The 15,757-nt window shown below is 43.9% G+C and overlaps 1 protein-coding gene across 12 annotated transcripts in view; it reads left to right on the forward strand.

Annotated features, from left to right (window-relative positions):
• Nucleotides 1–15,757, forward strand: part of ERC1 (ELKS/RAB6-interacting/CAST family member 1) — a 351,485-nt gene that overhangs the window by 282,555 nt on the left and 53,173 nt on the right. For all 12 annotated transcript variants that reach the window (XM_040345288.1, XM_040345294.1, XM_040345289.1 and 9 more), the window contains one exon: nucleotides 1,605–1,752. In XM_040345288.1, coding sequence (XP_040201222.1) covers nucleotides 1,605–1,752 — 148 coding nt within the window. The remainder of the gene's footprint in view (nucleotides 1–1,604; nucleotides 1,753–15,757) is intronic.

Genomic DNA, 15,757 nt, shown 5'->3' on the forward strand with positions numbered 1-15,757 from the left:
ATAGATGTTACTGGTACCAAGTTTCACAGACTTTCTGGTAACACTGAGCTGCTGTGGGGAATTGACGTCCTCCAGGCCCTTCAGCCTGTTAACACTCCGCTTGCAGAGGTCAGAGCCCCACTTAACATAGTTTATTTTCCAGTGCTGGGTCCTTATTCTGAGACTCTTGATACTGCCGCTGTCTGCCCCTCCTTCTAACCTTCCCATGCTGTCCATTCTAACATTAAGGGAGAAAGTGGTCAGCTGCTCTATCCAATAAAACATTTTTTATGTGGGTTACTAGTAAATCTTTTGTAGGGAAATAAGCATACATCAGCATGCCATTATTGGACATGCAGGTAAAGCCTTAAAGATTTAATGCATGTTTTACTATTAAGATGGCCATATACTGTGTTTCCCCGAAAATAAGACCAGGTCTTAAATTAATTTCAGCTTCAAAAAACACACTAGGGCTTATTTTCGGGGTAGGGCTTATTTATTTACTGTATTAATACTGTATACATATAAAGTGTGCAATAAGTCTCAAGTCTGTCTAGCTAACAGTCTTAAAGTGGTTGTATCCCTTAAAAACAAATTCCTGTTCCTTTAAAGCATGAAATAAATCAATAAAATGTCCTATGTCCTCTGTCTTCTCTTCCCCTGCAACCCCCCCCCCCCTCATTGTCAGGCCAGGAGAAAGTTTTTTTTAATCATTATGACATTATGTAGTCTGTTTTACTGGTATATGCTGGAGTGTGCCCACAGTTTTATATAAAGTACCTTTTATAACAGCTCCCTAGTCTTCTCTGAGGAGAGGGGGAAAGAGTCGAGCCGAGAGTGTCACTGACGTCAGCCTGCTCCATGAACTGGAGAGGGAGGTGCGGGCGACATCAGCAGGGCGGGGGGAGGGAAGAGGAGCTGAGATTCGCTCTGTCAGCCCACTCCGTGAACTGAAAAGGGAGGGGCGGGCAACATCGGCGGGGAGGAAAGAGAAGAGCCGATATTTGCCCTGATGTCAGCCCGCTCCGTGAACTGAAGAGGGAGGGGCAGCAGACGTCAGCTGGGAGAAGAGAAGCAGACCTCCGGCGGGTGTAAACAAGGGATTTTTAATACAGCAACAAACTGACACTGCCCCAGTTTTACAAAACAGATTACAGGATTTTTTATGAAATTTACTAGGGCTTATTTTCGGGGTAGGGCTTATATTGCAGCCCACCCTAATAATCACGCTAGGTCTTACTTTTGGGGTAGGGCTTATTTTCGGGGAAACACGGTATGTGACAATCCATCGTTCAGCCATCATTTTGATTTGAATTTCCATCAAAATCAGAATAGAAGCAAATGAATTATCTATGATATATGAGTTGAAGAAACCCCAAATCGAATGTGGGGGAAAGTCCTGTTGCTTTCTTTGATATTGCTTTAGGGGATCCTACATCATATGCTGGTATATGGCATAGATCTGAATGGTGTAACCAGGGGCTATTGCAGGGCAACAGAATACTGACGTGAACAAGTTATACATCTTGTATGTCTTGTGTCTCTTTTTTTCTTTATAGTACACCATTGTTGTTTTGGCATGGCATACATCCTTTAACTCAGGCCCATTTTTTCATACCTCACAGGCAAGAAGCCCTCCTTGCAGCCATCAGCGAAAAGGATGCCAACATTGCGTTATTGGAGCTGTCATCCTCCAGGAAGAAGAAGACACAGGAAGAAGTAGCGTCTTTGAAAAGGGAGAAGGACCGACTTGTTCAGCAACTCAAACAGCAGGTGGGAAAACTTCTCTAAATGTTTATAGAATATGATGATGATTAAAGAGGTTCTCCATACAAAGGTTTTTTTTTTCCATACATTTTACCTTGAATGTGGCCTCTGTCCAGCAGTACTGTAGTTTAGTTATTGAGTGGTGCTGTTTTGAGAAAAAAGGGTTACTAGGGCCTCCCTGCCAAACATCCAACATCACTCTGCAGCCGCTAACCTTGTGTCTTGCTACAAAGTTACAGTGTTGCAGTTTCATCACTGTGGGAGAGGAGACTGAGGAAATGCTCCCTCCTGTCTGCAGCAGACTGATGGCATCATCTCATCCTAGGCAAAGTCACTGGGCTGGATTCAGAAAACAGATACAACGGCGTATCTCCTGATACGCCGTCGTATCTCTGAGTGCGGGAGGTTGTATCTATGCGACTGATTCAGAGAATCAGTTACGCATAGATCTCCCTAAGATCCAACAGTTGTCAGTGTCTTACACCGTCGTATCTTAGGCTGCATTTTCTCGCTGGCCGCTAGGTGGCGCTTCCGTATGTTTTACGCGAGGAATATGCAAATTGGGATTTACGCCGATTCAGAAACGAACGACCGCCCGGCGCTTTTTTTTTATGTTGTTTGCGTTCGGCTTTTTCCGGCGTAAAGTTACCCCTGCTATATGAGGGGTATGTGCGGCGTATCCTATGTTAAGTATGGCCGTCGTTCCCGTGTCGAATTGTGAAAATTTTTCGCGAATATGGCTGGACGTAATTTACGTTCACGTCGAAACCAATGACGTCCTTGCGACGTCATTTAGAGCAATGCACACTGGGTTATTTTACGGACATCGCATGCGTCGTTCAAAAAAAACGTAAAAAATGCGGGGTCAAGACAAATTTAAATACTACACGCCCCCAAAATACCCATTTGAATTACGCGGCCTTACGCCGCAACACATACGTTACGCCGCCGTAAATATGGGCGCAAGTTCTTTCTGAATACAGAACTAAGCGCCCAAAGTTACAGCGGCGTAACGTATCGGGGATACGTTACGCCAGCAGAAAGATCCGCTGATCTTTCTGAATCTGGCCCCATGTCTAGAGACCAAGGGCACCTTTCTAGATATTGTGACTTGTCGGGAATTTATTTGTATGAAGTTGTAACGTTTCTGAAAGGTCCACTGAGACGTATTGTAGTGTAAAAACCTGACCCTGCAGGGGGATGCTGCTGTTATTTGTCCAAAGCAAAACTGGCATTTTACACATCTGCAGCACGCTCGGCACTCTGTCACCTCTTGTAACCCTCTGCTGGCACAGTGTGAGCACCGACGCACTGCAGCTCATGAATCAGCAGCCAAGGCTGCCTGTGCCAGGCAGTTTAGTTTTATGCTGGCAGTAGTCTGTGTGTGATGAGGATGTGAGCCAGGGTGTGTGACATTCTGCAGACTTTTTGGTGACATCAGAAGGAATGGCTTCCAGCTCCTCTGCTCGCACACAGAGTCAGATCTCATTTGGATTTAAGCTCTGGAGAGCAGCAATTTGCTTGTGCTTTATGTTTAAAATAAACTGCCATACTGTCCCTTTCCTCTGTGTACTTGTGCTAACTTATTCTAGCCATGCATTGTTGGAATTTTGGTTGATTCTTGTGAATCTTCTAACCATGGGTGGCCCTGCTGGCATTGCCCAGAGCAACCTACTTTGATTGAAAAATCAAGGATGCCGGGCTGAAAATTGTCAACTGAACAGTAACTGCAGTCACTGTTTTGGTATTCTAACAATCTCATTGAGAGCTGGCAGAATACAACAGTTGACATGGGAAATTCATCCTTCCACGCTGTTTAGTGTTGATGGAGGGATCAAGAGCATTTTCTCTTTCAACCCACTGGGTCGTTCGACAGAAATCTATAGGGCAGATCCACAAAGTGAGTACGCCGGCGTATCTACTGATACGCCGGCGTACTTTCAAATTTCCTGCGTCGTATCTTTGTTTTGAATCCTCAAAACAAGATACGACGGCATCTGGGTTAGATCCGACAGGCGTACGGCTTCGTACGCCTTCGGATCTAAAATGCAATTTTTCGGCGTCCGCTGGGTGGCGTTCACGTTGTTTTCCGCGTCGAGTATGCAAATTAGCTATTTCCGACGATCCACAAACGTACGAGCGGCCGTCGCATTCTTTTACATCGTCTCTAGTCGGCTTTTTCCAGCGTATAGTTAAAGCTGCTATTTTGTGGCGTATAGTTAAACCTGCTATGTTAAGTATGGCCGTCGTTCCCACGTTTAATTTAAAAAAAAAAATTTGTTTGCGTAAGTCGACCGTGAATCGCGGGATGGACGTAATTTATGTCCAAGTTTAAACAATGACGTCCTTGCGACGTCATTTCGCGCAATGCACGGCGAGAAATTTAGGGACGGCGCATGCGCAGTTCGTTCGTTCATTTAAATGAAACACGCCCCCTACCCGCCCAACTTGAATTCCGCGCCGTTACGCCGCTTGAGATACACTACGCCGCCGTAACTTACGGCGGAAAATCGTTATGGATTCGAACCAAAGCCAGGTAAGGTACGGCGGCGTAGCGTATCTCAGATATGATGCCCCGGGGCAGATCTTTGTGGATCTGCCCCTAAGTGTGTATGACCAGCTTTACCAAGCTGACCTGATAGCTCTCAGATGTTATAATTGTATCCATATAAAAGCAGGAATAGTAAAAGGCAATAGAGCGTAAAGTATGATTCCAGCCAAACGGCTAACATTTTAAAAGGCATATATGTCATTTAGTACATCTGTTAAATCACTGTAATTGTGTTCATATAGTCTTGTGATTTACACACTCCTTCCACATTGCATGTTTGTAGCTTCAAGTGTCTCCTCCTTACTCGCTCACACAGCTCAGAACCAATGCTGTCCTTCTTCCTTAGCCCTCCCCAAACACCAGATTTTCTCTTTCTCTTCTTCCTTGTGGGGCATTGGAAAGGGAATTTAAGGGAAATCTCCCCAGTGGGGTACCTGAGAGGGGTTAAAACCCTCCCTTACGCTATCCAAAATTCTGTTTTACGTAAAAGGTAACCTGTCATGGGAGAAACATTTGGGGTGCTATTGCTAGCTTTATACTGGCAGTCATGCCAACCAATGCAGGTAAAAGCAACTTGTTACCTTTTGCTCCGCACTGCTTCAAGCTACAAGCTCTAGTTGTGTTGAGTACCCAGGGCTAAGGAATCTCCCCGCCTTCTTGTGATATTTCTGGGCTAGTCACAGTGTTGCCATATTCTCCCGCATAACCAGAATCCCTGGGTATTTGCATCACTCCCAATGGTTGAATTGAGCAGTAGCTGAGGGTCTGAGAGGAAAGTATGGGTTGCTCAGGAGGTGTGACTTTAAAGTGGAAATGTTGCTTTGCCCTTCATGGGCATGCCACTGGTTTGCTTTAAATACAAAGTCACTGACCAGGAACATGTATGCAGATAAGACGTCCTTACTCTGCTCACGTTTTCCTGGTCTGCATGCTGAGAACAATTCAACTGTCATTCTCTCACTTCCACTGGTACTAATCGGCCAAATTTTGTGTCATCAGCCCGGGCTGGCCCACATTTACTCTCTGGGGTGGAGAGGGAGGGCCTGTGTCACACCCCAGGCATAGGAATTTGAGAGGCAACACCAAAGAGAATCAAAATTTCCTGTTTGTAATTCCAAATACTGAGTAATACATTTGTGATGGGGGTTCCGCTTTCACCAAGCGACTCTTTGTTACTCTATCATTATACCAAGCTGGGGAAAGGTGAGCTGTGTGGCTTTTAGCTGCTAGAGAACTGCAACTCCCAGCAAGCCACAAGGAGAGAGTAGGCATTTATTTGATTGGAACTGTAGCAGAAAGGAAGCACTAGTAACTGCTCTCAAGGAGCTGACAATCTAAGGTCCTTATATCACACACACACATGCCAATTTAGACATGAGACAATTATCCTGCTAGCAAGTCTTGGTGTGTGGGAGGAAACTGGAGTAACTACATACCCAGAATCAACCACATGGAGACCATATAAACTCCATGCAAATAGTGTTGACATTGAACCGAGGACCACCATGCTGGAAGGCAGAAGTGCTAACCACTAAGTCGCTGTGCTGCCAACTTATCTCTTAGTTTACTGACCTCCAGAGGTGACAAGTTCATGTTCCCCATCAGTGCCGCTTCTTCTGCATGAAATCTTTTACGTTGAGCATCCAATAGTAATGTGCATGTATTATCCAAAAGAGTGCACTGCAGACAGAAGATACACACACAGCCTCATTTATCAAAAAACTCTGCTTCATGGCAGCTGTTTTGTTTAGGCTTTAGTTCCACTTAAGCCCCGGACCATTTTGTTGCTAAAGGACCAGGCCCCTTTTTGCGATTCAGCACTGTGTCGATTTAACTGACAATTGCGCAGTCGTGCAACGTGGCTCCCAAACAAAATTGACGTCTTTTTTTCCCACAAATAGAGCTTTCTTTTCGTGGTATTTGATCACCTCTGCGGTTTTTATTTTTTGCGCTTTAAACAAAAATAGAGTGACAATTTAAAAAAAAATTCTATATTTTTTTACTTTTTGCTATAATAAATATCCCCCCCCAAAAAAAATATATATATATATATATATATATGTATAAATAAAAAATAATTTTTTTTCTCAGTTTAGGCCGATATGTATTTTTTTACATATTTTTGGTAAAAAAAATCGCAATAAGCGTTTGATTGGTATGCACAAAAGTTATAGCGTCTACAAAATAGGGGATAGCTTTGTGGCATTTTTATAATTTTTTTTTTTTTACTAGTAATGGTGGTGATCAGCGATTTTTATCATGACTGCGACATTATGGCAGACACATCGGACACTTTTGACACCATTTTGGGACCATTGTCATTTTTACAGCGATCAGTGCTAAAAAAAAATGCACTGATTACTGTGAAAATGCCACTGGCAGTGAAGGGGTCAACCTTTAGGGGCGCTGAAGGGGTTAAATGTGACCTAAGGGAGTGGTTCTTAGTGTGCGGGGGTGTGGCTTGGCATGTGACATCATTGATCGTCTTTCCCTATGACAAGGAAAAGACGATCAGTGACAGTCTGACTAGGAAGCACGGGGAGAGGTTTGTTTACACTTGCCTCTTCCCGTTCTTCAGCTCTGTGACCCGATCGCGGGACACTGGCGGCGATCGGGTCCGTGGGTCCCGCTTGCACAGTCACGAAGTACCCGACCGGGTCGCGGCGCGCGTTACCCGCGGCTGTGCATATTAAAGGGTATTCTCAAAATACTTGCTCCCAACGTTGCGCCGGCGTAACTTAAATCCGTCGGCGTAAGCCCGCCTAATTCAAAGTAGGTGGAGTGTGGGCGTGATGCATTTAAATGAAGCGTGACCCCATGCAAATGAAGGGCCGAACGAACGGCGCATGCGCGCGCATGCTCAAAATCACGTCGAACATACCTCTAAGATACGACGGCTCAATGCCTACGACGTGAACATAACCTACGCCCAGCCCCATTCACGTACTACTACGTAAACGATGTAAAATACGATGGCTGTTCCGTGGTCCATACCTTTGCATGGGATGTGCCTCCTATAGGTGGAATAACTTTACGCCGGACGCACGCCTTACGTAAACGGCGTATTTTTACTGCGACGGGCGCAAGTACATTCGTGAATCGGCGTATCTCGGTCATTTGCATATTCAACACGTAAATCAATGGAAGCGCCCCTTGCGGCCAGCGTAAATATGCGCCCAGGCTCCGGCGTAGGAAACTTACGTCGGTCGGCTGAAGCCACATTTCAGGCGTATCTTGCATTAAGAATCAGGCGCATAGATACGATGGCGCATCTGTGCACTTACGTGGCGTATCTAAAGATACGTCAGCGTAAGTGTTACCTGAATCCGGACCAATGACTCCATCCTGTGTGCTTTTTACATATTGTTTGCAAGAAGCAGTGTAATGATTATTGTGAAATTCCCTTTGTAATTATTTAAGCTTTAATAAGAGAAAAAAACAGCAGGAGAGGTGAATAAAGTCAAGTCAAGCTTTACTGACATTCTACACGTGAGGACATACAGTAGAACAAAATGTCGTATCTCACAGGGCCACGGTGCTACATACAAACTAAACATAATTATAAATAAATACAAAGAATATAAACGCAGTGAAGAACAAGAAAAAAAAAATTATAAACGTATACACATCTGGGAACTATGTAACTGTACATATAATGTATATTTTCAAAAGTCTTTGTAGCAGCAAGTGTTTATAAAAGTGTCTAGTGCATATTCAAGGAGGGGAAGTGAGACGTTTCTGATCACAATTTATAGGTTGTAGAAGCGGTTTCAAAGTGGATTGGAATCGAGGGCTCTCACAGCCTGGGGGGAAAAAACTGTTGAGCCTGTCCTGGACAGTCCTGGTTTTGATACTACGGTACCTTCAACCTGATGACAAGAGCTGGAAGAGACTGTGGGAGGAATGGGTAGGATCCCTCACGATACTGGTAGCGTTGCTGGAGCATCATGTATGGAAAATGTCCAGATTGGAGGGGAGAGAGACACCAATAGTCTTTTCAGCCATCTTCACTAGCCGCTGCAGGGTCTTGCGGTCAGCACACTTTCAATGGTTCCCCTATAAAATGTACCGTAGTAAGAATGGGTGGAGGGAGTCTGACTTTTTTTAAGGCGGCGGGGGAAAATATAAGTGCTGTTGTGCCTTCCTGGTTAGTGATGTGATGTTGGTTGTTCAGCTAAGATCCTCTTAGGCCCTGTACACACAACCGAACATGTTTGCTGAAACTGGTCCGCGGACCAGTTTCAGCAGACATGTTCGGTCGTCTGTACAGCCAAGCGGACAGGATTCCAGCGTACATTTGCCCGCCGGGCCTTTTTCGAGCGGGCAAATGTTTCTAAACTTGTTTAGAAACATGCCCGCTGGAATCCTGTCCGTCGGACATGTTCGGTCGTCTGTACAGACTTACCGTACATGTCCGAGCGGCCGCCATCCCTTGCATGCGTCGAATGACTTTGACGCATGCGTAGAAGCATTAAACTGCCAGGGCCGCGCACGTCGCCGCGTCATCTGCGCGGCGACGGCGCGGCCTCGTCGCCGCGTATCGTGTACGCGCGGATTTCTGTATGATGGTGTGTACAGCCATCATACAGAAATCTCCGGGCGGACATGTACGCTGAAACCGGTCCGGCGGACCGTTTTCATCGTACATGTTTGCCCGTCTGTACGAGGCCTTAGATGTGCACTCCCAGGAATTTAATACTGCTTACTCTCTCCACAGTCAAGCTGTTGATGGTCAGTGGGGGGTGATCAACAGAGTTTCTCCTAAAATCCATCACAACTTCCTTTGTTTTGCTTACCTTAAAGCAGGGGTTCCACGGGAAATCGTTTTTTTTTTATCTGTGCATCTACCGCTTTTAATCTAGTTATGAGTGTACTCACGTATCTGAATTTCATAGCCATCCGCATGCACATTCGGCCGTAAAGAATTATTTATCAATGCCAGTCGGAAGAAACCACCGACAACAAACTGGACACCATCTCCCATTCTGGGACAAATCATCGCACCTAGCTCCAAAGTCAAAAGTCTGGGAGTCACGTTTGACACCTTCATGACAATGGACGCACAAATAGGGTCCGTAGTCAGCGGGGCGCACCATTTGATGCGCCTACTACGCAGACTGATTCCATTTATTCCTAAAGAAGACGTAGCAGTCGTGGTGGGAACAATCGTGAATTCCAGACTGGACTATGCAAATGCCCTTTACCTCGGGCTACCCAAGTACCAAATCGCTCGTCTCCAAGTCGTACAGAATACGGCCGCCAGACTGGTGACTGGGAAAAAATCTTGGGAATCAATCTCACCTTCACTGAGATCCCTTCACTGGCTGCCAGTGAAGGACAGAATTGCATTCAAAGCACTCTGCCTGACACATAAGTGCATCCATGGGAAGGCTCCTAGATATCTATGCGACAAGATCAAACTGCACAATTGCAGTCGCATTTTGCGTTCCACCGACCAAAATCTGGTCAAGGTTCCTATTACCAAATACAAGTCCAAAGGAGAAAGAAGGTTTGCTCTCCAGGGCCCCAGGCTTTGGAATGCTTTACCAACCAGCATTCGGTTGGAGCAAAACCACCTGTCTTTCAGAAGGCAGATCAAAACCCTGCTTTTTTGAAAGGCATGAGACTTAATCAACAAGCGCCCAGAGGCGATTCAGTTCGCATGTGCCGCGCTATATAAATTTTTCATTCATTCATTCATTCATAAAAATTCGTCCTGTAGGGTTCCATCTTGCTTGTGGGCACTGTGAAGCCCACAAGCAAATACTTCCGGGATTCCTGCTTCCCTAGTAATGTGACGAGTAAAATCTCGCAATACCTCGTCATTGTGTGTTAGGAATCATCTCCTGGGAAGCATCACACTGTGCTACCAGGAGACATGGCGATCCTGTCCCATGAAACACTGGGCCGCTGAGGAACAGGGAGACACGCCCACTCCCGCGGGAGGAATAGCAGGAAGTGGCTGCTATTATCTTCTGAATAAAGGTATTGAAAGCGTTTTAAAAATTATGGATAGCGGAATGTATAAGTAAATACGGAGCTGCTCAGAATAAGGTGTATTAGATATTGAGGGTGAACCTCCGCTTTAAGGAACAGGTTGTTTGTACTACACCATTTAACCAGTTGTACCACCTCCTCTCTGTAGAGTGTTTCATCATTGTTGCTAATGAGACCTACCACAGTTGTGTCATCCACAAACTTGATGATATGGTTGGAGCTAAACTTGGCAGTACAGTCGTGGGTCAGCAGTGTGAAGAGCAGCGGGCTGAGCACACATCCCTGTGGGGCACCAGTGCTCAGTGTGGTCGTGCTTGACGTGCTGCAGCCAACACGAACTGACTGAGGCCTTCCGGTTAAAAAGTCCAGGATCCAATTACAGAGGGGCAGGTTGAGGCCCAACGAGTTAAATTTTTAGCTTTTCTTTTGTTGTGCTGTTTTTTGCTGTGGCATGTGTTTTGAGATTTTTAATTAAAGGAGGAGTTTTTTTGGAGTGCGGCTATCCCAGCTTCTTTTCTCTCATCCCAACCAGCATTCTAACATAAGTGTCTTTCTGTTCTAAGTGGGTAAGGGCCAAGTGAAGAGTAGAGGATACTGCATCGTCCGTGGAACGGTTTGGGCGGTATGCAAACTGATATGGGTCCAGTGTCTTTGAAAGACTGGACTTAATGTAATGCGTGACTAACCTCTCAAAGAACTTCATCATTATTGGAGTTAGTGCTATAGAATGCATTAAGGTGCAAAAAACCTTGAGGGTTTACAACCCCTTTAAAGTGTAAATAAACCCTGCTATCGTTTTCAGCCAAGAAAGCCGCCATCTTTGCCTCTGTTTAATCTACAACTGCCATGATGCTGCACATGTGATCAGTTATGACACCAGCCATTGGATGGTTTGACAGTTTGGTTGAGAGCACAACCAATGGGAGTGTTACATTTCCAGCACATGCCGGGAATGAGTTTTATAGATGGGTTTACTTCCGCTTTAAGTACAGATCCACTTTAAAAGGCCTGTTTATACAACAAAATTAAATGTTTATTGGTAAAAGCTCTATTCAATGTGGTTTCGATTCAGTCTTAAAAACTCATTGAAAAGAAGTGGCTCAGCAACAGGGTAAGACAGACATTCAGAGGTTTTTCTCTTTCCTTATAAGAGTGGAAAAACTCCTTAGCTGGACAACCTCAGATTTACACAATTCCATTTGCAAATGTGTACACCCAATTAAGTGAACCTAATTATAATACAGTATGTTTAGAATGGGTAGATTTTGACAGCACTGAGATACAAAATGTAAAAATGTCAGGCGATTGTAGGAGAAATATGCATGTATCATTTCTATGGTAGCTAAATCCTTAACCCTCTAGCAAAGATTCTGTCCAGACCCCTCCGCCCTAGACTCTGATCCTATTTCCAGAATAATGACAAGGTATGTTTAAAATAGAATGACCGAAGGGACCTTTCTGCAGAGAGAAGTAAAGCTGGCCATACACTGATGGTTGTTAGTTTTTTTTTTTTTTTTCAGTCTGTCGACAATGACAAAACAGGTTCTACCAGCCATACAAACAAGGTAGATGGAGGATTTCCTTACTGCCTGAACATTTTATTATGACAGCGGTACCTGCAGCTGTCAGAATACATTGATCATCCACTGCAGCCACTGATCAAGTAAAGTTTACCAGAATGTCCCAAGTGGGGAGGGCCATGCACTGATCAGAATTTACCAGCTCCCTGCTAAGCAGGCCAAATTTCATTTAGTGTATAGCCAGCTTAAAGTGGATGTAAACCCACTATCATCCTTTCTAAACTACTGCCATAGTGTTGATCTATAAGGATTTACATGCCTCCTGCGTGTATCCTTACCTGTCAAATGTTTCCCATCTGTCTGTTATAAGAACTTAAAAACTGCAGATTCTGTGGGTGGATCTGTTGTCTGGAGCTCTGTCAGTGGAGTCGTGAGGTCAGTAGACTCTCCGCCCTCCTCTACACTCCTCTTGTCAACATGCATTTTCTCCTGTGTATTCCTTACACTAAATCCTGCTATGATCACTAACATCCAGTCAAAATCCAGAAAAGTAACCACATGACTTCAGAAAAGGAGTGGGGGTGGGAATTAAAAAAGAATGCCTGTCTCCAGGCTAGTGCATGAGATATGTAAATAACCTGTCACTCACAGCAAGGGGGCAGAACGGACTAAGGATTTTCTCTAAGTCCATTTTGATTTCACTGAACAATAAAAGAGGATTGCTCAGAGCTGGATTAACTCTGTGTGGCAAGACTGGGCACAGATGATAGGAAATCGTATACTGTACATTGTGACTTAAAAAAAAAATTCTGGTTTACATCCACTTTAGGCAAACAAACATTTTCTAAGATTGGGAGAATTCGGGTTATATACTAACTTTTCACAAGTTACAGAACTAATAAATTGCTTTGGACACCACCACCAGATTAGCATGTCTTGATTATGGTATTGTAGATACAAATTTCTGTTTATTGCACAGAGGGTTAAAAATGAGAAGGGCAGAATGTTAACACTTTGATGTTGGATTTTCTCATTTTAAAGTGAACCTGTGCTTTTCAATGCAACAGGTTCACTTTAAGGCCCCATCCCCAGCTTCACAAAGTCGTATTTTTTTCTTTACCTCACCATTCATATTTTCCTCTGCTTTGTACAGCAGAGCACAACAATGGAAGGTTGAAAGCACAGAGGTAAATTAAAGGCATGGTTTTATGCACAGAGGCAAACACCTGATAGGGGGCATAATGTAAATCCCAGAAAAAGGGGGGAAAGTTGGGACTTTAAATGAGATGCGTTTTTAGCAATATGCGATTAAGTATATACAGTATATGGAATATAAAAAATGTTTCCATAAAAGCCAGGCTCAAAGTTGCCAACCAAAAAAGCACTAAACCAAATGAATCTGTCTAACTGTATGTCAGGGGTGTCCAAACTTTTTTCAAAGAGGGCCAGATTTGATGAAGTGAACATGCGTCGGGGCCGAACATTTTGTCTGACATTCTTTGAACCATTAAAATTAAATGCAAATTAACTAATACACGGCCCAACAAGAATTCTCTTGCCTTTTCGGCTGTGTCTGGTGAAGATTCTAAGGATGAGCTCAGGCGTGTTATTTGGATATACTAAAGTTATCGGCGTATAACACACATCTTAACTGTAAGAGGGAAGTTTCAGGGGAAAAAAAAATAAAGAAAGAATTGTGAAGCAAAATAAGGGTCATTGCCCATCAATGCAGCCTAATCAGTGCCCATCTGCAGGCTCACCATTGCCATTAATGCAGCCTCTGAATTGCAGACTCACCATTGCCATGAATACAGCCTCACCATTGCCTTGAATGCAGCCTCATAAGTGCCATGAATGCTGTCTCTGAATGCAGCCTCACTATTGCCATGAATGCAGCCTTACTATTGCCATGAATGCAGCCTTACTATTGCCATGAATGCAGCCTCACTATTGCCATAAATGCAGCCTCACTATTGCCATGACCGCAGCCTCATCATTTACATAAATGCAGCCTCACCATTTACATGAATGCAGCCTCTGAATGCATGATGCTCTGGGATTCGTTGGGTGCTACAAAAGGCATATATATCCAAATTGGCAGTGGAGCCAAATTAAATCGGAACGCGGGCCGCAATTGGCCCCCGGGCCGGACTTTGGACATGCCTGCTGTATGTAATTAAAAACAGAGGTTTAGTTGCATGTATTTGCAAATACCTGGTAAGCTGCAGGCCAGCGTTAAGGCACTCTGTGTAACTGCAGTCCTAGCTATGATTTTTAAAGCCTCCTAAAGAGGAGCACAGGCGTGCTAATCAATAGATAGGGGACAGGTGATAGCCTAAACCCGCCCCTACCTATAGTTGGTCAGGCAAAAAGGAGCACTGGAAAAAACAAGGACAAAACAGGAGTGGAACCAAAACATGCCTACCAAACCAAAACACCACCAGACTAGGTGCGGACCACATCAAACTGGGTCAGCTAGTCAAAAAATGACAATGCATAAGTTAACGTAAATGGAAATCCCAGAACTAAACAGCTGATGGAGGGCATGGCAAGAAGTCCAAAGGCAAGCCGTGGAAGGAAGGCAAACACCTACTAAATTAATGTATATACTGTAGTGTTTTTGTGTGTGTATGTATGTATGTATGTATGTATGTATGTATATATATATATATATATATATATATATATATATATATATAAATAACATTTCCCCCAAACAAATACATATGTATGTTTGTTGTGAAAATATGTACACCCTGTAAAAACAAAAAGAAATACTCTGCTCTCAGTTGACTTTCCAGGTCCTCTGTGAGTTCAGTCCCTGTAGATCAATCCTTGATTAGGAGCTGGAGACTTCACACTGGCTTGGATCTGCTCCCGCATTCCTCTGTGCTGCCGGTCCAGATGTTCCGTCTCTGGCCTCTCCTGGTGAAAACATCTGTGTAATTTCTCTGTCATCGGGCCTGGACCTCCCCGATCTGTTCCCTCTTTTTTGTCACCTGCTGCTCCCCACAGCGTCTCACTTTTTCACAGTCCCTAGGTTGGTTCCTCGCCATAGTAAGATCTGGCCTTCTTCCACTGCCTTTGAATCTATCCTGCTGCTGGCTTTTGGCTGTCTTGAGTGGGGCAAACATTCATCCTGTGTTAGGGCCACAGATACAATAAATCAACCCTGCCTAAAGCTGGCCATGCACCAGTAGAGTTTCATTCAAAATTGTTTAAGGAACTTTAGTTCAATTCTCTAATGGTTAGTGGGGTCAAATTGACCTTCATTTTCAAGCATAGTGATGAGAATATTCGAAGGAACAGGATGCAAATTTATTCTCAACTAAAAGAAATTCTGTGAATGGTGTATTTAATTGTTATTTATTTTTTCATATTGAAACCTGTTTCTTACATCTGGGCCTACGAAATAAGCAGGTTTGGATGCAAATTAGTTGACTCAATGATTGCTGCAAAGAAAATATTTTCTCAAAATTTCTATACACATGTTTTGAACATAGACCTACACATGGATGACCAGCTAAAGTCTACTTAATGTCTTCTGTTGTAACAATTCATTATTAGATTTTGGATAGAGATGGGGAGGGTTATAACCCTGTAGCTTTCTGTCCCATTGCCAAACTGGAAGTGAGAGGAAATCTCTGCAAATCAAGGGAATTTCTTGGGGACCCCCAGGTCACCAGATATAGTGTCCCCATTGGAAGATTTCCCCTGTATTACTTTTCTGGGAGCAACCCAATATTTGGGATTTTATTTTTTACTTTCACTTTCAAAGGGTGAATCTATCGGGGTACAGACAGGAATAAAAGATTACAGGTGTTCTAATTCATATTCCCTCTATCCAAAACTAAAAAGTTGCAGGGTCTTAAAGTTTTGTCTTTAGTTATAGTTTAAGATATAAAATGTCAGTTTAGAAATATAAAAACGGAGCCCCTTTGAA

The sequence above is a fragment of the Rana temporaria genome, chromosome 3 (assembly GCF_905171775.1).
Source record: "Rana temporaria chromosome 3, aRanTem1.1, whole genome shotgun sequence".
In the NCBI taxonomy this organism is placed as follows: Eukaryota; Metazoa; Chordata; class Amphibia; order Anura; family Ranidae; genus Rana; species Rana temporaria.